At 33.0% G+C, this 27,256-nt stretch overlaps 1 protein-coding gene across 1 annotated transcript; it reads left to right on the forward strand.

The window, feature by feature from the left end:
* The first annotated feature begins 17,406 nt into the window (after nt 1-17,406).
* LOC112784661 (probable Histone-lysine N-methyltransferase ATXR5) lies at nt 17,407-21,400 on the forward strand. The gene is made up of 6 exons (XM_025827951.3): nt 17,407-17,911; nt 18,032-18,112; nt 19,928-20,157; nt 20,281-20,381; nt 20,466-20,678; nt 20,929-21,400. Exons 1-6 carry the CDS (start codon nt 17,551-17,553, stop codon nt 21,086-21,088), a joined length of 1,146 nt encoding a protein of 381 aa, XP_025683736.1. The 5' UTR covers nt 17,407-17,550; the 3' UTR covers nt 21,089-21,400.
* Nucleotides 21,401-27,256: the final 5,856 nt, after the last annotated feature.

Consider the following 27,256-nt stretch of genomic DNA (forward strand, 5'->3'; position numbering starts at 1 on the left):
GGAATACCACAGACAAGGTTTAGACTTTCCGGATCTCAGGAATGGCCGCCAATAATCTTAGCCTATACCACGAAGACTCTGATCATGAACCAAGAGGCTAAGAGATACACACTAAATCTAAGGTAGAACGGAAGTGGTTGTCAGGCACGCGTTCATAGGTTGAGAATGATGATGAGTGTCACGGATCATCACATTCATCACGGTTAAGTACAAGCGAGTATCTTAGAACAGAAACAAGCGTGATCGAATAGAAAACAGAAGTAATTGCATTAATTCATCGAGACACAGCGGAGCTTCTCACCCCCAACCATGGGGTTTAGAGACTCATGCTGTCAGAAATATAATATGAAACGTGTAAAATGTCATGATGTGCAAAATAAATCTCTAAAAGTTGTTTAAATACTAAACTATTAACCTAGGTTTACAGAAAATGAGTAAACTACGATAGATAGTGCGGAAATCCACTTCTGGGGCCACTTGGTGTATGCTGAGACTTGAGATTTACACGTGCCTAGGCTGTTTCTGGAGTTAAACGCCAGGTTGTAACCTGTTTTGGGCGTTTAACTCCAACTTGTAACCTGTTTCTAGCGTTTAACGCCAGAATGGAACATGGAACTGGCGTTAAACGCCAGTTTACGTCATTTATCTTTGAGCAAAGTATGGACTATTATATATTGCTGGAAAGCCCTGGATGTATACTTTCCAACGCAATTAAGAGCGCACCAGTTGGACTCCTGTAGCTCCAAAAAATTTATTTCGAGTGTAGGGAGGTCAGAATCCAACAGCATCTGCAGTCCTTTTTTAGCCTCTGAATCAGATTTTTGCTCAGGTCCCTCAATTTCAGCCAGAAAATACCTGAAATCACAGAAAAATACACAAACTCATAGTAAAGTCCAGAAATGTGAATTTTGCATAAAAACTAATAAAAATATGGTAAAAAGTAACTAAATCATACTAAAAACTACCTAAAAACAATGCCAAAAAGCGTATAAATTATCCGCTCATCAGTAGCCAATGGACTCCAAGGATCATCAAGAAGGCTAATTCAAGAATCGGAGTTCAAGTGGTGTGCAGAGCACAATTGGGCAATTTCCAGAGAATGTTGGGGTGCTACAAGGGTCATTTGAGAGCCCGTCCATCCGGCTTGGAGCATAGAGATTAACAAGAAGGAGAATGGAAAACTAGAGTATGGGATCCCGGAGGACCTACGAAGTACAAGCTTGGATGGAGATTCAAGGAGGAGTGGAAACACAAGCCACCCTAACAAGAGTCTCCTCAACAAGTCCAACTTAAGGACTATAAACCAAAGTGCTAGGTGGGAGACACCCCACCATGGTAACATCTTTCTTACCCTTTTTCTTTGTTTATAGTCTTAGTTTATTGCATTTTTGCTTGTCTTGGTTAGCTTAGGAGTAGTTTAATTGTGAGTTTAGTAGGTTAATTTTAGTATGGATCATGATTTAGTGATGTTTTGAATGTTTTGAGGTCAAATTTTGTTGAGCTAAGGTTTAATACCTTAAAATTTTGAAGAAAAATTTTTGGAAAAAATAGGGCATGTGTGTGAGCACACCCTTGTGCGCACGCACACAACAACAAAACTTCACCTTCTGTGCATACGCACCAATCTGTGCGTACGCACACAAGTCTTTATGCCCTTGTTCGCAGCGCCAGCAAGCCTTGTGCGAGCGCATTCCCCTGTGTTTTGCGCTTTGTGCGTGCGCACGCACCTGTGTACGCACGAATTCCCTTATTGGCACTCCTTGTGCACACGCACAGACCTGTGCGCTCGCACACGTCGATACACTCCCTCTGTTGGGAGTGTTGGCACAGCCTGTGCGCATGAACCCCTTCTCTTTTTGAGCTTGTGCGTACGCACGGACCTGTGTGCGCACGCACACATGATCCTATGCCAAAAAAAAGTGTTTTGTGCGTATGCACACCTAGGTGCGTACACACACGTCTTGTATCGCTCTCTGTTCAGAGCACTCGCACACCTTGTGCGAGTGCACACCTCCCTTGTTTCATGTAGTGTGCATACGTACACATACCTGTGCGTACGCACAGGTGCTGTTTTGGGAAAAATTTTTATTGCACTTTCAATTAAGCCCTAACACACTTCTACCCCCTCCACCCCCTCTCTTCTTTTTTTTGCCCTATTTGCTACTTATTCTTGTTAGTTTTCATTGCATCTCATTTTTGTTTTAGTAATTATATTAGTTTTAGTTTAAGTGTTTGTAATTAAATAAGTTGCAAGTATTTGTTTGATGTTAATTGGGTTGTTCTTGGTTGAATTTCATCGATGCACTTGTACCTTGCCTTAAATTACTAGCACCTAATTGGATTTGAACATTCATATTTTGTTGCATATTAGGTGAAAATTTTTATAAATGCACATGGAATTTAGTGAATTGAATTGAATTGCTTGTTTACCATGGATTTTAAGTCAATATAATCACATAACAAGGTATTTGTTCCTTGTTGATGCTTAGCATTTGTTTGAGTTGACTTGGCTTAATTCTTATCAAGACTTGTCACTTTTTGTAACAAACACCTTAACCATGTGATTATTTGATTATTCCTAAGAATGAATAAGTAATTTTCTTTTCATCATTGGATTGGTTATTGGTTGTTGTGCTATTTTATTAATTTTGTGCTCTCACTTGCACAACTTCAATATCCAATAATTCCTACATTCAATTCACTCTTGTTGTAGTTGCCTAAGTTTGCTTGTGTTTAATTGATGCTCACTCATTGTTTTCATCTTAGGCCATTTAGTTGAGGAACTCATGCTTACTTTTTGATTGTGTGGATGCCATTTTAACCGGCCGTTGTGTGTATTCTAACTGCACACATAATTGGGATACACACATGGCTCATCATTTTCATCATACCACACCACTATGCAAACTTCCTCAATTAGATGTATTTGCTCCCTCCTTCACCTTTTTGTGCTACTTGCCCTATGATTCATAATTATACTTTATTCATTCTTTTTTAGGATGAGACATGAAGGCAAGAAGCCGGAAGAGGAGGAGAAAACCGAAGATGGAGATGCCGAGAATGCATTGGACTTGGCGATCTCCACACAACCCAAGCCCCTGCATCCGACTTAGAGACATTCTCTCCAGATTGTGTTCATGCACGGAGGACCGTGCAACGCTTAAGTGTGGGGGATGATTCGTCATTTTGGGGTGTAAACTTTTTTTTTCGAACACTGAGAACTTTATTTTTTGTTTCTTTTTATTATGTTTCTTGTAGATATTTGGAGTGTTTTTTATTGTTGCATTGCATTTTCTTCTAGTACATATATCTTAGACTATTCATAGTTTATATCTATTGCATTTTGCATCTTTTGCATGATATATAGCTTATAGATAGAAGTTGTGATTGGATAATGTGAATAGTATAGCACCTAGTTCAATTTTGTCCTAATTGTTCATGTTAGTTTTTGCTTGTTGAAAATTAGGAAAGAACTAGGAAAATTTTGAAAAATTGCATCCATCACAACATACATACATATAGAAAATAAGTTTGGTGAAACAACAAGAAATTTCCATGGAATCTTTCTTAGGGCATACCATTGATTGAATTGAAAACTTTTTTTCAATTTGCTTGAAGCATCCTTTTTCGTAGAACATAGAAAAAGAGCTAGAACAACATACCTTGTGAGATTTCAGCTCTAATGGATGGTTGCATATTCTCAACCATAAAGTTTGTTCTTTGGTGATTATACTCCTTTTTTATTGTGATCTTAGATTCGCATGAATCTATATATCCGATATTTATTGTTTGGATGCATTTAGTATGATTAAGGCCATTTTTTCTATTAAACTCACTAACCTATATGGCCAACCCTTTCATTCACCGTTGTAAACCCTTTTTGAGCCTTTAAATCCCCTTTTGTTCTGATTCTAAGCACATTATTCTTCCTAAAGCGAAAAAATCATTGATGTTCTTGAATTGCTCTTTGATTAGCTTGGGTGGAGTAGTGTGTGTACTCTAAGTGTGGGGAAAAATTGTTGGGAAATATTGGTGATAAGCTTATTTGGGATATTCATTGAAAAAATTTGGAGAATAGGGTAATACTCATGCATTCATTGTTCAAGACATATGCATCTTCTCTTGTTGACAAAAACAAGGAATTGTTTATAAAAAAAACAATCAAATCAAACTTTGTGCATAACAGTATGTGGAATAAAAAGATGAATAAAGGATGTATATGTTTGTGTTTTGAGAAGAGAATGCATGAGTGAATTTGTGAGAAAAGAGATAAATGGGTAGTTAGGTTTATTATTATGTGTATAGAGGATGGTATAGGATTAGGTGGACACTTGAGCTAATCAAAGATCTAATTCACTAAGTCCACTTAGCTATATTAATCCCACCTTGACCCTAGCCCCATTACAACCCTCCAAAGACCTCATGATATTTATTTTTCATGCATCAAATATTAGTTGATTGTTAGATGACTTGCAAATCTTTGAAAAACATTATTAAAGGAGAAATGAGTAATTAAACCCTAAACACTGAGTGCATAGAGTATAAACACATCCAGTGAGGGGTTCGATCACTCAATTCTATGTTCTTATCTCCTATATTGTATTTTCTTTCAAGTTGCTTGGTTGTTAGTCTGAAAATCTCAATTCAAATCTTTGGATTTTGGTTATATCGCTATATTTTATTACCTTAGCCCTAAGGTTTTATCTTGGATTGATTGGAATTTTCTTATTTGTTTTTGCCAAATTCGATAGAGAACCATAGTATGAGTATAAATAGATAGTATACAGCATAGTTGCATGCATGTAAGTAGTTGCATTGAATAAGTTGCTTACCATTTTACCCTTCTTCTTTGATTGTGATTAGCATGAGGACATGCTATTGTTTAAGTGTAGGAGAATTGATAAATCTATATTTGATGATATATTTTGGTTTGATTTGAATGGATTTTATCATATAAATCCACATTTATTCACCTAAATATCATGCTTTTGTGTTTTCTCTCTAGATTGTGCCTAAATATAAAAATATGCTATTTTGTGCTTATTTTGATCAATTTTATCCCACCTTTATGTCATTCGATGCCATGACATATTAGTTGAGTGATTTTAGGTCCTAGAGACAAGTTTGGCAAGGCAAAAGTGGAAGGGAGCATGTACAAAGGAAGAAAACATGAAGAAAACAAAGGAGAAGCACATAGCCATGTGTGCGTACGCACAACTCCCTGTGCGTACGCACAGGTACCAGTGCGTGACTTCATTTAAAAGTCACGTGGCTCATAATTTTGGGGCTCTTTTGGCCCATTTCTGATGGCTTGGATGCTGAAATCAAAGGCTATATGAAAGAGCAACAACACATAACAAAGGGATCTCACTTTAGATTAGGAAAAACACATAGTAAGAGTAGGAGTAGTGTAGATTAATAAATTCTCTCTTAGGTTCTTAGTTAGGGTTGTAGCATTTTATAGTTCAAGTTTTGATTTGGGATTATAGCAATTTCATTGTAAGTATTTCTTTAATTCCTCTTTTATTACACTACTTGTTCTACGCTTTCTTATATTTTAATTTCCTTTGTCAATATATACATAGTTTTGCAATTTTGATTTTCAGTTAATGAATTTGATGTTTGATGGTTTTTATATGTTTATTTAGTTGCTTTTTTTGATTTTGATAATTTGGTTGTTCATAGTTTTTATCATTTTTCCAATTTTGCCATATTTTATGATTATGCCTATTAGGTGTTTGATGAAATGCCAATGTTGATTATAGGGTAGATTTCCACCGATTGGCTTGGAAAAATGAGTGTATGGATTACTAGAGGCATAATGTCCAACATTTAGTGATAATTCTTGGGTTGTTAGTTGTTATTGTTTCCACTAACGCTAGCTTTTTACCAATTAATTTGGTAAGTTAGTTAGGATTTATGGATTAGACAATTATGCTCACTTAACCTACCCTTCAATGTTAAGGGTTGACTTGGTGAGATTAATCCATCATAATTATCATAGTTGTGGTTAAGCAAGGAAGGGATTCCATAGCTCATACCAAGTCAAGGTTCCATTTATGCTTTGAATAGCTCTAGAATGTTTCAGTCTATGCTCCTATCTACTTTCTCCATCACTTTATAGCATTACTTGTTTATAGTCCATACATAGTTCTTTAGTTCTTTTATTAATTTATTAATTACAATTTTGTCTTGTTCTTTTATCTCTTTATTTGTTTATTTCAATCATTGAAACATCTTGCTTTCCACAACCAATTTTATGCACTCATTGGCATTAGTTCCTAGGAAAAACGACCCGGGAGTTTAAATACTCTCGGTTAATTTTGTATTGAATTGTGACAATATCTTGGATTGAATTTTCATTGAGAGGATCCATTACCGGTTTCGACTATACTCACAACGGAATTACTTTATCTAGTTTTCCGAATTGGCATAATTTACTCACATCAAAATTTTGAAAAAACTTGGTGTGTGGCCAAAAGCGGTTGAATAACTAAAAAAAATTAAAAAAATTATCTTGATCACGCAAAGGGAGAGAACCGAGCTAGAGGAGAGATGAGGGACGCAGAAGGAGACAAGAGAAGAGTGCATACGACGAACAGTGACGGCGACGAGTAGAGAGAGAGGCAGCAGCGAGAAATGAGATGACGCGATGACACAGAGGGGCTGGCAAGTGACGCGACGACAATATAGAGGATGGCGATAGATGATGATAGAAAAAGTTGAGGCCTTGTGCTTTGTCTCTGTGGTGTTTGAGTATTGTAAGGGTGAGAGACTAGGTTGGAGAGAGGTGAGTGGCGCGACACTACGTTGGGACGGAGGCTGGCGAGAGACAGAGACAGAGAGGATCGAAGAAATCTCTATCATGTGTTGAGAACGTAAGTGTGAGAGTAGAGTAGGGTTAGAGACTTTGGGGAGCGGTCACGAAGGGCATTAAATTTTTTTTTTTGAGTAATACCCCAAATAGGTCCCCAAAGATTTGGCGGTCCGACAGATTTGTCTCCTAGAAAAATTAACTAGGTCCCGCGTCTCCAAGATTACTAGATATATGCCATATAGGTCCCCAAGCCAGGTTGAACCGGCTAACACGACACTCTCTCTCCTACATGGGGGTTGTAAGTGTGACGTGTCAGGTAAAGCAACACGTGTCGTGCTCAGGACAGATTAGTCCCTAGACACGTGGCTAAAATGACGTCATTTTTGGACAACGCCAAACGACGCCGTTTTGAGGGGACAAATTCGTCTCCACCTTTATTTCCTGGTTCTCGAAACTTTGATATTCTAAAGTCAAATAGGTCCCTAAAATTTTTGTTGTAAGTCAAAAAGATCTCTTAAAATTTTTGTTATAAGTCAAAAAGGTCCCTGAATTTAAGTAGGTACCTTGTATAAAAAAACGTACCCTCTCCCTTTCTCTTTGTAAAATTACAAATATCCCAAATCCTCACCTAAATTTTATGACCCAACCCTTCATATTCTTCACCCCATGAACTTTTATCCAAGTTCGTAATGGTGCTTTGACAGTGTGTACAGGAACTGCTTGGTGGTGGTGTGTCGTGCATATTGCCATTGTTCGAGATAAGTTAAGTTAGTTTTGCCGTATTAAATTGGCAATAAAGAGTGAAGTATGATGAACGTGCATGTGATGTACGTTCAGGGTAGATCAAAAACAGTTTGTTGTAGGTATAGCTTAAGTGAGAGTTGTGAAGTAGTTACGGATAGATATTTGATAATAACAAAAACAATGTAGATATTTGAATTTTTTATCCTATTATGATGTTGTTGTATTATGTTAGTTGCTTGATTAACTTATGATAGAGTTTTATCTTTTGGTATTTAGATGAGTAAAGATATAGTACCTGTATTTCACCATGGTAAAAATTTTGTAAGAGACAACAAAGGGGTACTTATGCACATTAATGAAAAAGTCAAAAAATTTCTCCCAATAGACATTGACTTTATTTGTTTCTTTGACCTATAGAAATTTTTCTTGGACTTGGGTTACCATGACCACAAGGTAATGTATTAGTATGATCTCACTTCTGCTAACTTGGAATCTGATATTCACCCAATTAATGAAGATAAAGAGATCAAAGTTATACAAAAGAACAAGATGCTAAAGGAGGATACTGATGAATTCTAATTGTTTCACTGTAATTATACTTGAGATATGTCATTTCATGTGCTTGGAATTGCATATTTTGACATATTTTGGATAATTTCATCATGATTTGATTCTAGTTATGGTTTTAGTTGCTTAATTCGAGGGAACCAATTTGACATATATACTATAAATTTAGGGACCTTTTTGACTTATAACAAAAATTTTATGGGACCTATTTGACTTTAGAATGTCGAAATTTCAAGAACCAGAAAACAAAAGTAGAGACGAATCTGTCCCCTCAAAACGGCGTCGTTTGGCGCTGTCCCAAAACGACGTCAATTTAGCCACGTGTCCAAGGACTAATCTGTCCTGAACACGACACATGTTGTTTTACCTGACACGTCACACCTACAACCTCCACGTAGGAGAGAGAGCGTCGTGTTAACCAGTTCAACCTGACTTGGGGACCTATATGGCATATATTTAGTAATCTTGGGGACCTGAGACTTAGTTAATTTGTTTGGGGGACAAATCTGTCGGACCACTATGATAAGAATCAGTTTAGTTTAGTATTTCCAATGGACAGAAAGTTCTTTAAAAATTACTATGATTTTCGAAATGCAACTTCGAAGATAAATTTAGATAATTATTAATTTTCAAGAAATACTTTAAGGCACAAATATAATTTTAGAGATCACGTTAAAATTTAACTCTATACACATCGCACTATATTTTAATTTAAAACAATATTTCCTACATTGAACGAGTTGTTTTAGAAAGGATACAAAGATGAAAGACCATAAAATGAGAAAATTAAAATTCTAGATATTATGATAAGTATGAATGTCCATTTCTCCAATCAAGTTAATTTTGGGCTGTGCAATATTAACTATTAGCGGTGCTTTGTTTCCCCATGATAGACTTTATATTAATGAAGTTTGAAAAGGGGAATCTTAGACAAGTATAAATAGGGTATGGATTTGTGATAAGACGTACACACAAAATCAATGACAATTCTTCCTCTCTTTATACTGCCACACAATAAACATTCTCTTACTTCTTTCTACACTATTAATATCTCTCTCTATTTACGTTACTACATATATTAATAAATATATATGAATCATTCTTATTGAGTTAGTTATAATATTAGAGTCTTCTATTTACACATCTTTATTTTATATTTAGTATATCTTTCTTATTTATTTTACAACACGTTATCAGCACAAGTCTCTAATCAAATTTTTAGGAAGACTCAGGTAACAAATTTTTATTATGTCGAAGCTCTCTCATCTTGAATTTAATGCTCTTGATATATCTGGAAATAATTATCTATCATGGATATTAGATGCTGAAATCTATCTTGATTCAATGGATCTTAGAGATACCATTAACACTGAAAATAATGCATCCCAGAAGGATAAAGCCAAATCCATGATTTTTCTTTGTCGTCATCTTGACGAAGGATGAAAAATGAATATCTCACATTAAAAGATCCTACAGATCTTTGGAAAGACCTTGAAGAAAGGTATAATCATAAAAAAAACGGTGATACTTCCTCAAGCCCAATATGAGTGGACGCACTTGCGTCTGCAAGATTTTAAATCCATAAATGAATATAATTCTGCAATGTTTCGAATCACCTCACGAATAAAATTATATGGGGAAAAGATAACTGATCATGATATGTTGGAGAAAACTTTCTCAAACTTCCATGCCTCGAATGTGCTCCTGCAGCAGCAGTATCGAGAAAAAGAATTTAAAAAATATTCTGAGTTAATTTCTTGCCTTCTTGTTGCTGAACGCAACAATGAGTTGCTTTTGAAAAATCACGAAGCGCGCCCAACTGGCGCTGCCCCATTTTCTGAAGTAAATACGGCAAATTACCCCAGAAGAGGTAAATGTCAAGGTTTTAATAACAAGAAAAATTATGGAAGGAAAATAAATTATATTCAAAAGAGAAGATCTCACCAGAAGTGGGATAAATAAAGAAATATTGGGCAAAATAAATCAACAGAGGATAAGTATTTCCGTTGTGGTGAAAAAGTCCATTGGTCATGACCTATCGTACTCCAAGGCACCTAGTCGATCTTTACCAAGCATCTTTGAAAAAAGATGACAAAGGAAAGAAAACAAATTTTGTTTCAAATGATGCTGAAAATTTCACTACTCATTATGATGTATCTGATTTCTTTGAGGACCCTGAAGGAACTATTGGTCATTTAATCAACGATGGAATAGTTTAATATGTGGGATTGTTAAGTATCCATGTAAATAAATAATGTAAAGAACTTATTGTTAAATTTTTATTTTTTATGTATTTAAGTTTCAAATATGATGTATATAAATAATGAAATATTAATGTTTATGTTTTGAAATCATTAAATGTGTCAAGATTTAAAATAAAATTTTAGTATATGACATTATTTTTATGTATAGCGTTTCTTAGAAAAATAATTCCGATTAAGTATTCAATTTAACTGTGCATACTACTTATTTTATTATTATTATTTGTCTTTGAAGAGAATAGCAAGGATATGTAATGAAGATGTATGCCTTGCGGATAGTGCAAATTCGCACACTATTCTAAAAAGTGATATATATTTTACCCATCTTGTGCCAAAAGAAGAATATGTTAATACTATTATTGGCTCAGGCAATATGATTGAAGGCTTCGGAAGAGCTATAATTTTGTTTCCCGGAGGAACAAAATTCATAATAAATAATACACTATTATCTACCAAGTCTCTAAGAAACTTGTTGAGCTTTAAAGATATTCGCCGAAATGGATATCATGTTGAGACAATGAATGAGGAAAATCATGAGTATTTATGTATCACAACTCATGATTCAAATATATTATACCAAGATATATTAGAAAAATTACCCTCACTTTCATATGGGTTATATTATACCAAGATTAGTGCAATTGAATCACATGCCACTGTAAACCAGAAGTTTACTAGTCCAAATGAATTCATAACTTGGCACGACTGATTGGGTCATCCGGGAACAACCATGATGCAGAGAATTATTGAAAACTCCCATGGACATTCACTAAAGAACCAGAAGATTCTTAAATCTAGTGAATTTTGTGGTGCTGCATGTTCTCAAGGGAAGTTAATTTTAAGGCCATCACTAGTAAAGATTGGATTTGAGTCCCCTGAATTCCTAGAAAGAATTCAAGGTGATATATGTGGACCTATTCATCCACTATGTGGATCTTTTAGATATTTTATGGTCCTGATAAATGCATCTTCGAGATGGTCACATGTGTGCTTATTGTCTTCTCGCAACCTGGTGTTTGCGAGATTACTGGCTCAAATTATTTGATTAAAAGCACAATTTCCATAAAATCCAATCAAAGCAATTCGTCTTGATAATACTGGTGAATTTACTTCCCAAGTGGAAAGGCCCCTATAGAAGCTAGAAGTAACCTCTAGTAGTCTAGTAGTCGGCCTAACCAAAGCAAAGCGTCACGACAACAGAAAATTACCCTTCTGAATGGAATCTAAAGTAGGGGGCTTAGCCGCCCGCCTACCAATCAAAGAGGCTGAGAGTAAGCGTAAGCTCTTCGAGCTTCCCTTCATTCGCTTCGCGGGAGCCGCACAACACATAGCTGGCTTTCAGAGGGCCCATACTACCTGCCTAACCCCTCGCTCCGAGGGACCGTAGATCGGAACGTTATAAACCACCCCATTCATTTAAAAGAGAGGGGAAGGGGCCTTATTATATGGCTAATGGAATAAGTGTTGAACATCCAGTAGCTTATGTTCACACACAAAATGGGTTAGCAGAATCACTTATTAAGCGCCTCCAATTAATTGCTAGACCCTTACTTATGAGAACAAATCTCCCAACTTCGATTTGGGGACATGCTATTTTACATGCCGTAGCACTTATTCAATTGAGGCCAAAGAGTTACCATCAGTTGTCTCCTATGCAATTAGCTTTTGGCCAATAGCCAAATGTTCCCCATTTAAGAATATTTGGGTGTGCGATATATGTTCCCATTGCACCACCTAATCGCACCAAAATGGGACCTCAAAGAGAATTGAGAATATATGTTGGATATGATTCTCCTTCTATAGTGAGGTATCTTGAGATACAAATTGGAGATGTATTTAAAGCCCGGTTTGCGGATTGTCCTTTTGATGAATCAAAATTTCCAACATTAGGGGGAGAGAATAAGCTTCCAGAAAAGGAACTTAATTGGAATGCATCATCATTGATGCATTTAGATCCTCGATCAGGGCAATGTGAACTAGAAGTTCAAAAGATTATACATTTGCAAAGAATAGCAAATGAATTGCCTGATGCATTTTCGATACAAAGAGGATAACCAAATCTTATATACCAGTGAAAAATGCCCCAATTCGAATTGATGTCCCATTTAGACAAATTGTCACCGAAGCAAATACACGCCAGAAGCGTGGCAGGCCTGTCGGTTCCAAAGACAAAAATCCTCGAAAGAGAAAAGAGGTCAATACTATTCCTATTGGAAAAGACATAGTAGAGACACCTGCAGTTGTCCAAAATTCTGATATATTTTTAATGCCAGAAGACGTTCAAGTACCTGAAAATTGTGAAAATGATGAGATCTCGATAAATTATGTCTTTACAGGAAAAAAATGGGACCGAAATAAGACAATTGTCAATGAAATATTTGCATATAATGTGGCATTAAATATCATGCATGAAAGTAAGGATCTTGAGCCAAGATCAGTCGAAGAATACCGACAAAGAAATGATTGGCCAAAATGGGAAGAAGCCACGAAGGCTGAATTAGACTCACTTGTAAAACGTGAAGTATTTGGACCTGTAGTCCGTACACCAGAAGATGTGAAACCTATTGGATACAGGTGGGTATTTGTGAGAAAACGAAATGAGAAAAATGAAGTTGTGCGCTACAAAGCCCGACCTGTGGCACAGGGTTTTTCATAAAGGCCCGGTATAGATTATGAAAAAACGTATTCCCCTGTAGTGGATGCAATAACATTGCGTTATTTGGTCAGTTTATCTGCATATCATAAACTGCATATGCATTTAATGGATGTGGTAACAACCTATTTATACGGCTCATTAGATCGGGATATCTATATGAAAGTCCCTAAAGGACTAAAGATATCTAAACCATCCAATGAATATTCCCAGGGGTTATACTCAATTAAATTACAAAGATCTTTATACGGTCTAAAGCAATCTGGACGAATGTGGTATAATCGTCTTACTGAGTATCTGGCCAAAAATGGATTCAAGAATGATGATATCTGTCCATGTGTTTTCATAAAGAAATCCGCATCTGGATTCATTATAATTACTGTGTACGTTGATGATTTAAATATCATTGGAACTCCTGAAGAGATTCCAACAATTATAAAAACTCTAAAAGAAGAGTTTGAGATGAAAGATCTTGGAAAGACTAAATTTTGTCTCGGCCTGCAGATCGAGCATACAAAAAATGGGATCTTTATTCATCAAACAACATACACAAAAAAATTTTTGAGAAGATTTTATATGGATAAATCGCATCCCTTTAGTACCCCAATGATCGTAAGATCTTTGGATGTGGAAAATGATCAATTTCGTCCTAAAGAAGAAAATGAAGATATCCTTGGTCCTGAAGTACCATATCTTAGTGTCATTGGAGCACTAATGTATCTTGCAAATAATACAAGACCCGATATATCATTTGCTGTGATTTTACTAGTAAGATATAGTTCCTCTCCAACCAGAAGACATTGGAATGGAATCAAACAAATCGTTCGATATCTTCATGGAACGGTTGATATGGGATTGCTTTATCCCTATGGATCCAAGTCACAACTAGTTGGCTATGCAGATGTTGGATACTTGTCTGATCCACATAAAGGGAGATCTCAAACAGGATACCTGTTCACATATGGTGGTACAGCTATATCTTGGAGGTCCACGAAACAGACGATAGCAGCAACCTCCTCTAATCATGCTGAAATACTAGCAATACATGAAGCTAGTCGCGAGTGTTTTTGGCTCAGGAGTTTGATCTAATATATTCTATCATCATATGGACTGATTGATCATAAGATAGCTCCAACTGTCCTGTTTGAAGATAATACAACATGCAGTGCTCAACTTAAAGGCGGATACATCAAAGGTGATAGAACAAAGCATATTTCTCCCAAATTCTTCTTCACTCATGATCTTCAAAATCAACGGATAATTGATGTCCAACAGATCCGCGCAAGTGACAATCTAGCAGATTTATTCACAAAGTCACTCCCAAAATCCTCCTTTGAAAGATTGGTACATGAAATTGGGATGCGCCGATTTCGAGACATTAAATGATGTCGACAAGAGGGGGAGAGTGTATTCTTTTTTTCCTTGGTCAGGTTTTTTTCTATTGGATTTTTCTTGACAAGGTTTTCAATGAGGTAATCCCATCACAAATGATATTGTACTATTTTTCCTTCACTAAGGTTTTTTCTCATTGGGTTTTTCTTTAGTAAGGTTTTAATGAGACAATAATCCTAAATAGACATTCAAGGGGAGTGTTATGATAAGTATGAATGTCCATTTCTCCAATCAAGTTAACTGTGCAATATTAACTATTAGCGGTGCTTTGTTTCCTCATGATAGACTTTATATTAATGAAGTTTGAAAAGGAAAATCTTGGACAAGTATGAATAGGGTATGGATTTGTGATAATATGTACACACAAAATCAATAACAATTCTTCCTCTCTTTATACTGCCACACAATAAACATTCTCTTACTTCTTTCTACACTATTAATATCTCTCTTTCTATTTACGTTACTACATATATTAATAAATATATATGAATCATTCTTATTGAGTTAGTTATAATGTCTTCTATTTACACATCTTTATTTTATGTTTAGTACATCTTTCTTATTTATTTTACAACACTAAAGACCATTATAAAAAAGAATTATAAATTATGAGAATTTTTTTTAATTATTTTATAACAATATTGCACTTATTTTTTATTCAATAAACTAATCATCCATATATTCTTTTGTTCCAATTATATAATGATATTAATTAAAAAATAATTCATATATAACACGAGTTATTACATTTATACTCTGTTAAATACTAATATTTGCTTAAAAGCTTTTTAGTCAAAACTTTGAAAGGTCTTTAATGTTTTAAACTTACAGAAACAAAAGGCCAAGGCGTTGACTAATCAAGGGGGCATTTTCGTCTGACCGAAATGGAAATGGCAACCGGGGTACGAGTACGACTCGGTAATGAGAACAGTGAGCGGCTGAGTCTGTGCGCGCAGGCCTGGCGCACATTAATGTCAACCAATCACAACACTCCACGTCATCCTAACGATCACTCACCATAAGCTGCCACATACACACACTCCCGCGAGAGAAGCAAAAGCAAGCAACATGTACCACCCGGCCCTCAAAATCATATTATCAACATTAGAATTATAATTGAATTTCCACAAAAATGTCAAATTTTTGTACTTGTTAATAAAGAGGTTTTAATTATAAACGACCAGAATTTATTTTATTTATTATTTATTAATTATTATAATAATTTAAATATTAAATAAAATAAATTCTAATTATTTTTAATTAATTTATTTTGATTAACAAATATTTTTGTTAAACATATCAGTCCAACAAATCTAATTAATTAATTTTAGTAGCTTCATATATAATCTATGTGTATATAATTTATGTATTTTTTATTATTTTTAATATATATTTATTTTATATTTTAATATATATTCTATATGAATACTTTTATATATATATATATATATAAAAGAAAAAATATTAGCTAATTAAAACGAAAGATTTGGTTAAATATATTTATAGTAAAATCATATACTTTTCTCTAATAATAAATTGTCATTTGAATATAGTGTTTTATATTTGAATTTTTTATTTATTATTTAGAAAGTCATGTAGAAAGATATATATTTGGATAAATAATAATAGTATAAAATTAAGTACATCAAATAAATAAAAAATATGAATTTTTTAATAAACTATGAAAATATGTTTCCTAACTTTGCAGTATAGAAAAAAGAGAAAGAATTTATTCTTTTAATCATGAAATGGAAACATATTTTTTCTTTTAAATTTTAAGAACATTATTGGACCGTTTATTTATTTTTTATCTTATTTAGTATAATTATTATTATTCTAGAGAAAAGAATTTATTGAAAAATATATTTTAAATTAGTGATTTAAGGTAGTCGTATAATAAATTTTTATCGCTTACATTGATAATTTTAGTAAAAATAATGAAATAAGATAACTTTATTTAAAAACAATAAAGTAACTACACTTGTTTAGATTCTATATGTCGCTCACTTTTCACTGTGAGATAAATTTTGTTTTACCGTGTTTTCTCAGCTTTCAGGAATCCAAACATGTGCTCAATGACTTTAATGGGGGACATAAGACCATTACTCTGAAGCTAAAAGCTATTATCAATGTAACAAAGTTTTATATTGACATTTATCTACGTGCGGCCAAATAAGAACAATTTTCAGACACCCGTTAAATTAAAAATCCTGTTAATGTAAATATTTTATAAATTTTAATTTTAATACCTTATTAGTATAAAAATAATTTTTATATGTGTAATCAATTATGTTAATAAAAATAATTATTTTTGTATAAAGGCTAAATAAATAATTATCTAAATAAACTAATGTGATTAAACGATTATATAAGAAATATAAATATCGTAAATATATCAAAATTAAATTCAAATTTTATTAGATAATAATATTTATATTAATTTTATTTTTTATATGCAGTAATTTATTAATTAATATTTAATAATTTATTGACGAATAATAAATTCTTAAATAAAATTTAAATCTAAAATAAATTAATCGATTGCACTAAAAAATACCGTAATTACCAAAAACAAATATTACGCAGTTAATATGCATAGTTTACTAATTAGGTATTTAGCTCTTATCAATCTCTCCTATACATTTCTATGTTCAATAGAGAGCAAATAAAATATATATTAATTACTTTTTCAAATATAATAACATACTCATTAAATATTTTAACGTTATTAGGACAATTAATTTTTATCTAAAGAATTTTATTCTGTTTTTTTTATAAAAAAGTATGGGTAGACAATAAAAATATTAAAAAATATAAATAATAGATATATTAAATATTTATTTTATTAGGTATATTTTTAATATTAAAATTTAAGTGATTAATTTAAAAATGTAATATTATTGGATTAATTTTAAAATCTATTATTGACATGATTCATAAAAATTATTATCTACCTATCAAAATTTTATTTTTCTCGTCCAGTCTCTCTTTCTCTCTTTCTTCTCAGCACTCACACGGTCACACCATTCTCGTCTTCCTCTAGAGAGAGAGGCAAACTCTCTCAGAAAAATAGCGCTTTTCATTCCCCAATTTCCGATTCTGCCCTTCAATTCCCCATGGCTCCTGCCACCTCACCGGCGCGGTCGGCCAAGAGGCTCATCGGCTTTAGCCGCCGGACGCAGGCAATTCACCCGCACGGTCAGCAGTCGCCGTGCGGGCCGCCGGCGAAGAAGTACAAGTCGATGACGGACATAATGGCGAGGGCGCCGTACGCCGTCGTGGAGCGCGAAGATTACGGCGACCTCAGCTGCGAGCAATGCGGCTCCGGCGAGCGGCCGGAGGAGCTGCTTCTCTGCGACAAATGCGACAGAGGGTTCCACATGAAATGCGCGAGGCCTATCGTGGTTAGGGTTCCTATTGGATCCTGGCTTTGCCCTGAATGCGTTGGAAGCAACAACAGACAGAGAAGAATAAAAAGTAAGGGATTCTCTTTTGTTTTCTTCAAACCTTTTTTATTTTCTGGTAATTTCCCCTTTTTTTGAGCTGTTTTATCGTGACGATGAATGTGGCATTGTGTTTCTGCGACTTTTTTTTCAGGCTTCTCGCAGCGTAAGTTAATTGATTTCTTCGGGATTCAGAGGAGCGACAATGATCACGTTAGAGCTGCTTCTTCTCAAGGTAATGACCGCGAGTTTAAGCATTTGCTAATCAACGTTCTTCTTTGATTGAAAATAATAATAGCTTGGTTCATTTTCTCGTTTTTTATGCACACACAGAATCTGAGTAATCGTGTTTGTGGAAGTAATTTGGCTTGCTTTTGACAGGCTTCGTTTCCCATTGCTGCATTGAGTTTTATGGGAAAGAATTAATCATAATATATTTGAGATTGGCTTGAGAATAGTATTTATTCTGTAGCTTATGTCTTTCTGACTTTAATAAGAAGCATGAATGGGTTAATGGAAATATGGAATAATGTTTTGGAATATGTACTGACCCTTTTGTAAGTGCAGCATTCTTGCTTGCTTGAAGCATGAATATTCTTCAGCCTTATGGAATGAAATTCCATGGTGGTGGAGTGTTCCTTTTTCAAATTATGAAGGACATGGGGATTAAGATGTTTCATGATATAGTTCCACAAATATGAAGCCTTGATCTATGGATTATCTTAGTAATTGGTATTACCAAATGGGAAAAACAATTTGGATTTTTCATTTTGCTCTATCTAAGCCACCGTATTTTAAGTAGAACAATGATAGCTACCTGTGCCTGCAGAAAATTTCAGCTATATTCCTTGCATGGGCGCTTTTCTTTCGTTATAATGACAAAAATGTCAAATTGAACAACCTTCATATTTTGATGGGAAAATTCATTTTAATCTCTACATGACAATTTGAAATTATGGTGCATTTTTTTGCCTTCGATTTGGATAGAGTATGATTTTTCTTTTTAATTTTTCTTTTTCTAAAAAATTAGTTTTGTTAGTAGCTACTCACGTCGGCTTCTATTTCCATAGAAGCAACCCACGTTAGCTTATAGTTTCATAGAAGTCACTCATGTCAATTTCTTTCAAAAGGGGAAAGAAACCACTATGTTTTTATAAGCTTGTAGATTTTGGTTCAATTAGTCTCCTGACCTATATGACTATCTCTTTAAGAATATCGTCTGTGATGGTGAAGACGGCCAATAAAATTCCTTTCTATTTAACAATCAAATTCTAGAGTATTAAGATTGCTCTTTTCTTAATTACATGTACGGAATACTATGAATTTATTCGAGAATATATTTCCTTTAACAGATAACAAAAGTACTGCAAAACAATAGAGAAAATGCAATCACAGATGATGTTGAAATAGATACATAAAAAGGGCTGTAAACATTTTTAATGACAGATACTGAGTGATCAAGTTGGTTTTCCCACCAGACAAGAAATGGATTGGATGCTGGAGTCATGATTTATGTATAGACTTGGAAAGTCGTAGGGAAATTTTGACATTAATATGGAAAGATTGATTAGAATAAATTGTGATTCGGCAGAAAAGCAGTTACTATGACAATTTAGACAGTAGATATCTATTTATGTTCATGGAAACCAGAAAGGTTAACAAATTTTTGATAAACCCTGCATTTATGTGAGCTCTTCATTAAGATTAATGAAGTCCACACAATAAGTTACGTATGCTAACATGTTGAGATATCTGTTATTAGATTTGGTTGGCATTTACTTTTGCATGCTTTCATGTTCTTAGATTGACAAAATACTTCTACTTTCGTGTTTGGTTCAAATGCACACATAATTTAATATGACTCTTTAGATGTTTTTTATTGGTAAAAGAAGCAAAAAGTTTATATATATATTCTGGTGAATGGTGATTTTCGAAAAGGGAGCACCTAGGTAAACTTCTGCCTCAGCCTTTTAGGATGTCTATGTGCTGATTCACAATATATATCTCGCTCTAAGAATTTTGTTTATAATTTGTCCTTTTGGACCAACAGATGCTAAGAAGCGTCGAAGACGATCACGCCCTCTGGTTATGCACAAGAGAAGGAGGAGATTATTACCATTTATTCCTTCAGAAGATTCGAACCAAAGAAATAAACAGATGAATTCACTTGCTACTGCTTTATCAGCATTGCATATGGATTTTAGCGATGACCTCAGATACTTGCCTGGAATGGCTCCTAGATCTGCTAATCAAGCCATATTAGAAGATGGTGGCATGCAGGTCTCAATTTTCTTGCAGCTTGTTAATGATAGAGTTGTCTGTAACAACCAGGCCTTATTTGTTTTCACATCTCTATCACTGTGTGCTACTTTGATAGAGTATGTTTTACTGTTTTATACTTAGATTCTTTCAAAGGAAGATATGGAGACCTTGGAACACTGCAGAGCTATGTCTAGAAGAGGCGAATGTGCCCCCTTTCTAATTGTTTATGATGCACGCGAAGGGTACCAATATTTTGCTTGTCATCATAATTTAGGACATCAGTTTACCTTAATATTAATAGGACTTTTCTTGAAATTTCCCAATAGCTATACTGTGGTGGCTGATGCTCCAATCAAGGATTTGACATTTATTGCGGAATACACGGGCGATGTGGATTACCTTAAGAATCGAGAAAGTGATGATTGTGACAGTATGATGACCCTTCTTTTATCAAGTGATCATTCTCAAAGTCTTGTCATCTGTGCTGATAAACGCGGAAACATTGCTAGGTTTATTAATGGCATCAACAATCATACTCCGTAAGTCTTTCTCGCTTATCTCATGCTAAATGTTGAATAAACAGAATATAAATAGTGGAGAGGGTGAAAATTGTTCCCCTTTGATGCTGTTTGGATAGTTCTTGCAGTCCTGTAAGTTCTATGGCTTTGCCATGCTCCTTTTGGAACTCTCTTTGTAGGATTTTAAATTGTATAATGTGAATACTGTTTTTATATGCAATGCTAGTTGTTGAAAATATTTTGGTTAAACATGTCTAATATTTATATGCAGGGAAGGTAGGAAGAAGCAGAACTGTAAATGTGTGAGATACAATGTTAATGGTGAATGCAGGGTCCTTTTGGTTGCTACTCGTGATATTTCTAAGGGCGAGAGGCTTTATTATGATTATAATGGTTATGAGCATGAATACCCCACACATCATTTTGTCTAAGTGAAAGTTATAAATGCCTCTTAACGATCTATAGAAAACTGGGATCCAATTTTAGGTCCTTGTTAAAGGATTTTCAGGATTTTCTTGAAAAACTATAACTTATTGTTCACGCAGAAACAAATTTTTTCCTCAACTGTTGCTATGAGCAATTAATTTTGTAATTTTTGCTTAGGAGCTAGTCCAAATATCTGGCTTAAAGACGAGTAGCGTACCCTGGGGAAACTTTTCTTCATTTAGGCAATGCCCCAATATCAATATATACATTTTTTCAATACAGTTTCAAGGAAATTAAAGAATAGATTTTGCTTAGAAGATATTGCACTTGATGTTTTTCTCTCCCAAACAATTATCATTTTCTTCAAATGTTGTATTGAATGTAACATCATTGATCAATCTCATTTCGTATTCCAACCTAAACCTTGAAAGACGAGGGATGTGTATATACTTAAGATATGCTCTTTCCGATGTCACTTCTTGTTCTTCATTTATTTATTTAATTTTTTAAAGTTGCACTTTAAAGAAGCCCAGGGCATATTATGATATATGTCGATTTTAGATTAAGGAAGTGGATGTTAAATAGGGCTGTTAATAGGGGGATTTATTTGTGAAGGGTATATTCCTTTCTTAGATAGGAATGTAGGATATTTGATTCTTCCTTGTTTGCTTTCAATTTATTGATTATGTATGTAGTTGCATGGAGAACTATGAATACCCCTCTAGCAAAAGCATAAGAATGTTTTGCTTCTAGTGTGATCTTGATTGTGTTTCTCTCACGTATCTTCGATTGCATCATCTTATGTGTCGCTTAAGACCTGAAAATAGGCTAAGCCATCAAACAACATTTTTATTATGAAAATTACTAGAAAACCCTAACCATTTGCCATAAATTATATGACTACAAATGAAGAATGGTGCTGGCTTGAGCGAAAGATTCTTCCCCAAGCATGATTTACATACCCAAATGGCAGCATTTACCTACGGTATACCCCACATCAGATACCTGATTCAGTGATTTTAGGCCGCGTTTGGTTTATGTTTATTTTGAGACAGAGACACAAGAGATATAGATATTAAAAATATGGACATAAATTATTAGTATATATGTATTATATTTGGTAAAACATTGAATAAGACTTAATAAAATTAGAAAAAGTTCATATTTTGTAAAAATTAATAAGAGATAAAAATGTAAAATTGATAAAGAATAAAAGTATAAAAAATGATAAGGAATAAAAGTGTAAAAATTAATTATGTAAAAAATTAATAAGAAATAAAAGTATAAAAAACTGTGTGCAATTAATTGTGCCTCTATATCTCGATATTTTGAAAAAATACTAAATACATATATTTTGTGTGCATTTATATATTAATGTGTTCATCTAAAATTTGTGTCTCAACAAACAAACAATAAATATGTACCGCCTGTTCATGTTACTGTATCTTTAAACTCGTACACAAGTTAATTGAGTTTTGTGCTGTGTTGTTGTTGCAGTAATTATGTTGGGATGTCTACCGTAATTCTCTTTTCGGGAGGGGTGGACGTGAGTCAGGTTAGCCGATAGAACTGGTAGCTCAACTTGTTTTAAATTCAGTTATAAATAAATTCTACCCGTATTTTTTGTGAAGTCCTATTAATTATATAGGTCAAGTCATAAACTTAAAAAAAAGTTCATGTTTGTTGAGTTGCCCTTTTAATGTAATGTTTTTTTTTTTTTTTCCATTGGATATATATTATTTTTGTTAGTGGTTTATATATTTCTAGATCGGTTTTATTACATGTAGCTTATTTATTATTTTTATTATAGTTTTGGATCTAATTTATACTGATGAACTATAGCTGTAATAGGGTTGGTATTTGTGATTTAATCATTTATGGTTAATATATCAATAAGTTATAATTATAAATTCTAGTACTGGTATATATCTAATGTCAATGTGAGTTTTTTAAGCTAATAACTTTGAGTTATAATTCATAAAGCATGACTTTAATTAGATTCGTGTGTTTATAATAGATAACAACTTTGTTATATATATATATATATATAAAAAAAAAATTAGTCACCAATAAGTTATTAATATATAATACATATAAAAATAAGTTACACAATAAATATATATTGACTATTATTTTAGTGAATAGAAAGCATTGACATAATAGACTTAGATTTAAGCTGCATATTTGCAACATAGGCCTCTCTAAGCTTCCCGTATCCACCCTTGTGAGCAACTTGACAAGGGTATTATTGTAACAAGACCAGGAGCTGAATAGGAAGTATACAAGTACTCAGTCAAATACCAAGCGCCAAGGTTCTATGATGTCTTTAATGTGACGTAAAAAATTTGGAACGCTCGGTGATAATTATTTTAAAAAATAACGAAGTCTGTCTTCGACAGAAAGAGAATACTCTTTTCAGTATTTGATTTTTTTCTTTTCGAGATTGGTTAACTTTTTTATAAATATTTTTTATTTGAATTAACGGAACATATTTAGGTGATATATTAAATTATTAATTTGTCCATTACATACCAATTAGAATTAATATATTCTTTAGGATTTAATATTTTTTATTTTTTATTAATTTTTTTATATACATTAACTAAATTTATTATGTAAGAACTGAAACTATTATTAACTTTTAAATTTTTTTACTTATAAAAATTGAATGAAAAATGTATTTTTTTTAACAAATTTTATTGTAGCTTAAAAAAATTATTAAAATATTATATTATTAAGATTATGTTAAATTTTAGGTATATTCAATTTAAGTTATCCATCATAATCTATCTAAATTTATTATTATTAAAAAAAGTACATATTCTATTAATCTATTTTATAATATAATAGATAATAAAAAAGGTTGATACAATATTTTATCTAAAATAGATACATCAAATGAGAATAATTATATCAACTAATTAGGTAAATATAACATTAAATATTCAAAATTTAACATTTTAGAATAACTGGTAACAAGTAGATAAGATTAATAACAACAATCAATAATGTCATTCTTATTAATATGTATATCTTCTATTCTACTTTTATAAGTAAAAAAAAAAAAAAATAAGCCAACAAATTATAATTTAAATGGTATAATTTCTTCATCCTTATCTAAAAGTCTCTGAGTTCGAATTTCACACTCCTAATTTTAAAAAAAATTAAAAAAAAATTTTAAATCACTAATATTTTTCAATTCTTACACAATAAATTTAATCAACACGTTACGTAAATATGTTTTGTTAATTGACTTAATTCAAAAGAAAAATTATTAATAAAAAGGTTAATTAGTCTCAGAAAATTAAAAATTATAGACTAAAAAAAGATAATATCTTTTTGCTAAGAATTTATTGTCCTTACAAAATTATCAGAAATAAATATTTACCTTTAATTTTACTTGGGTGGAATCACACAATTAATAAGAAATTAAATAACTCCTCCAAAAAGGAATCTAATTAACATTTTTTATTAGGCTATCACATGTGTCAATTTTCTTGACTTTATTTTATCATTTTAGTTGATAGATTTTCTGTGATGATAATCTTATCATTCAATTATTAAGTTTATGTGAGAATTATTGGAAGTTTATTGTAATTTAAATTTTTATTGTGGCGTAATTATAATTATTAATAACTTAATTTCATCTGTTAATGTTAATGTTTGATAAATGTATTAGATTTAAAGGTAATGACACATATAAATATGATCCTTTCTATGTCTAATATACATGATAATTTTTTATAATTTTTATTTTACTGAAAATATAAAAAAAAAATTTCATCCTGATGGACGTAAGAAAAAAGGGAAAGGGAGAGAAACCAATCCTAATTAATGCTTCTACTTAAATTAAATTTACATGTGGTATAAGAGTATGTATTTTAAAAGTATGTAATTTTCTCTAATCTAATTATAATGTCAAAATTATGAATTAAGTGGGTTTCAAATTTTCATGCCATCAAAATTAGAATATTTGTGATTGTATATGTTCTACATGTTTTCCTTTAAAAATTTAAATTTTACAATAAATTATACTCATATATGAATTTAATCTTGAATTTATGTTTAGTGTTGATGACAACTATAAATTTATTTTGAGTACGTAATGTACTCTAGTTTTATGAAAATCTATAAATATTTTATTTATAGTATAAGTTTATTTTGATTATTTACTATTAGGGATGGCAAAAATTTCTGGCGAGACAGGTAGCCGCAGAAATTTATACATCGGGGGACGAATACGAACATAATTTTGTACCTGCAGGAATGGAGATGAGTCTCCGTATAATAAATAGGGTGGGGGCGGGGGTAGAGGTCCCCATGCCCGTGGAGACCCGTTTAACCCTGTATAAATAAGAAGATTAAAATACCTCCCATTATATATACCATATATGAGATTGAGAGAGAATTCTAGCCGTCACTCTAAAAAATTAGTCGCGGTCTTCACCCTTAAACCCTCTCTTCTCCTGCTCTCACGAACCCTTAAACCCTCTCTTCTCCTACTCTCACAAACGCCACCTCCCACCCCCTCAGTCCCAAACCACCATCTCCTACCCCCTCAGACCCTCACTACTACCTTTCACGAACTCTCGAGGTCACCGTCACCGCTCACCGCAGCAGGGAGTGTGTCCTCGAATCCTTGCCCATCTTCCAGTGTTCGCCGTCTTCGCGTCAGAGCATCTTTGTGTTGTTGCATTTTCGCCAATCTTCACGTCTTCGCTGGTCTGTGCCTCTTTTCTGTCGGATAAGTCAGTTCTGTGAATACTGAAATTTTTATTATTTAGTTTGATTTTGAAGTATTGGTTATAATTTCTGTGAGTTAAGTTAATTATAATTTATATTTCTAATGCTGTTTTCTATGATTTATGCAATTCTTTGTAGATTTTGTGATTTATGTAATTTATGTGTTTATATTAAAATTTTTTATTCTGGTTCTTTATTAATTATAGTACCAGTGTTATAATTTTTGTAAGTTAGGTTAATTATAATTATAATTTATATTTGTTAATTTATATTTTTTGTGATTTCTATAATTTATGTGTTTTTGTGATGCCTATGATTTAATTTTTGTGATTTTCTGTGAATTGTTCAGTATATTGTTCTCTGTAATTTGATTAATGTGTTTTATCGTGGATTTTTGTGTGTATGTGATTAAAGTTTTATTCAAATAAATCCAAATCTACCATCACTACCATTACGGATTGAGAATTATGTTTTTATGATGAACTATATTTGTTGGTTATTGCTATTTAAGTCTTTGAAGACTATGAAAATTATGTTTGTAATGACAATTGAAAATTATATTTCTATTTTTTTATTTTTTATTTTTATTATTTTTTAACAAAAATTCGCAGATATCTGCAGATACCCCGGTCCCTGGTAGATACGAGGTTCCCGGTACCCGTTGTGGGGACGGGGCGAGGACGGAGATAGATAATGAAGGTGGAGGCGAGGGATATGTCCACGCCCCATGTTGACCGTTGCCATCCCTATTCACTACTTGTATATACCAAAGTGATCAAGTTATAATGTAAAATGCCAGTTAGGGGTGTGCATGGGTCGTGTGAAACCGGGTTTGATGTGATCCAGATCTGACCCGAAATATATATCGAACCTATTTATTAGACCCGAACCCGGCCCTAGACCCGATGAAACTTATACACTTTCGGGCTACGATTATACCGGATAAAAACCGGGTGAAAATCGAGCCGTTAACATTACATTACCTTGATACCTTCTTATAAGCTAGCATGTGAAAATATCCAAATTTCCAAGACTCCAACCATTATTTGACATGGTAAAATTTACTTAGAAAAATATAACAAGAATTAACTCTTCTCTAAAATTAAAGCATAACCATAATCAATACTAATATTGTCTAATAACACCAAATATTTAAATAAATACAAATAACACAATATTATGCATTAGTCTAAAATCTTATGCATTTTAAACATAAAACATTAACTTATAGTCTTATAATAACTAATAACACAAAATATTAAGGTTTACAATACTTAAATTCCACATAAGAATAGCCATCATCCATCACTAATAACACAAATACTAATTGTGTATGATGACCGAGCTACCGGACCGAGTTCGGGTGACCCGAGCCATGGCCCGGACCCGACCCGAAATAATGACCGGGTCTATTTTTGAGACTCTTACCC

The sequence above is a fragment of the Arachis hypogaea genome, chromosome 20 (assembly GCF_003086295.3).
Source record: "Arachis hypogaea cultivar Tifrunner chromosome 20, arahy.Tifrunner.gnm2.J5K5, whole genome shotgun sequence".
NCBI classification, from domain to species: domain Eukaryota; kingdom Viridiplantae; phylum Streptophyta; class Magnoliopsida; order Fabales; family Fabaceae; genus Arachis; species Arachis hypogaea.

What these genes read in the sequence shown, in the direction of transcription:
- LOC112784661 (XM_025827951.3), top strand. Translation starts at nt 17,551, where the DNA reads ATGGCTCCTGCCACCTCACCGGCGCGGTCGGCCAAGAGGCTCATCGGC. An exon ending in TAGAGCTGCTTCTTCTCAAG is followed by an intron (nt 18,113 to 19,927) that starts GTAATGACCGCG and finishes TTGGACCAACAG; the next exon opens with ATGCTAAGAAGCGTCGAAGA. An exon ending in GGCATCAACAATCATACTCC is followed by an intron (nt 20,679 to 20,928) that starts GTAAGTCTTTCT and finishes ATTTATATGCAG; the next exon opens with GGAAGGTAGGAAGAAGCAGA.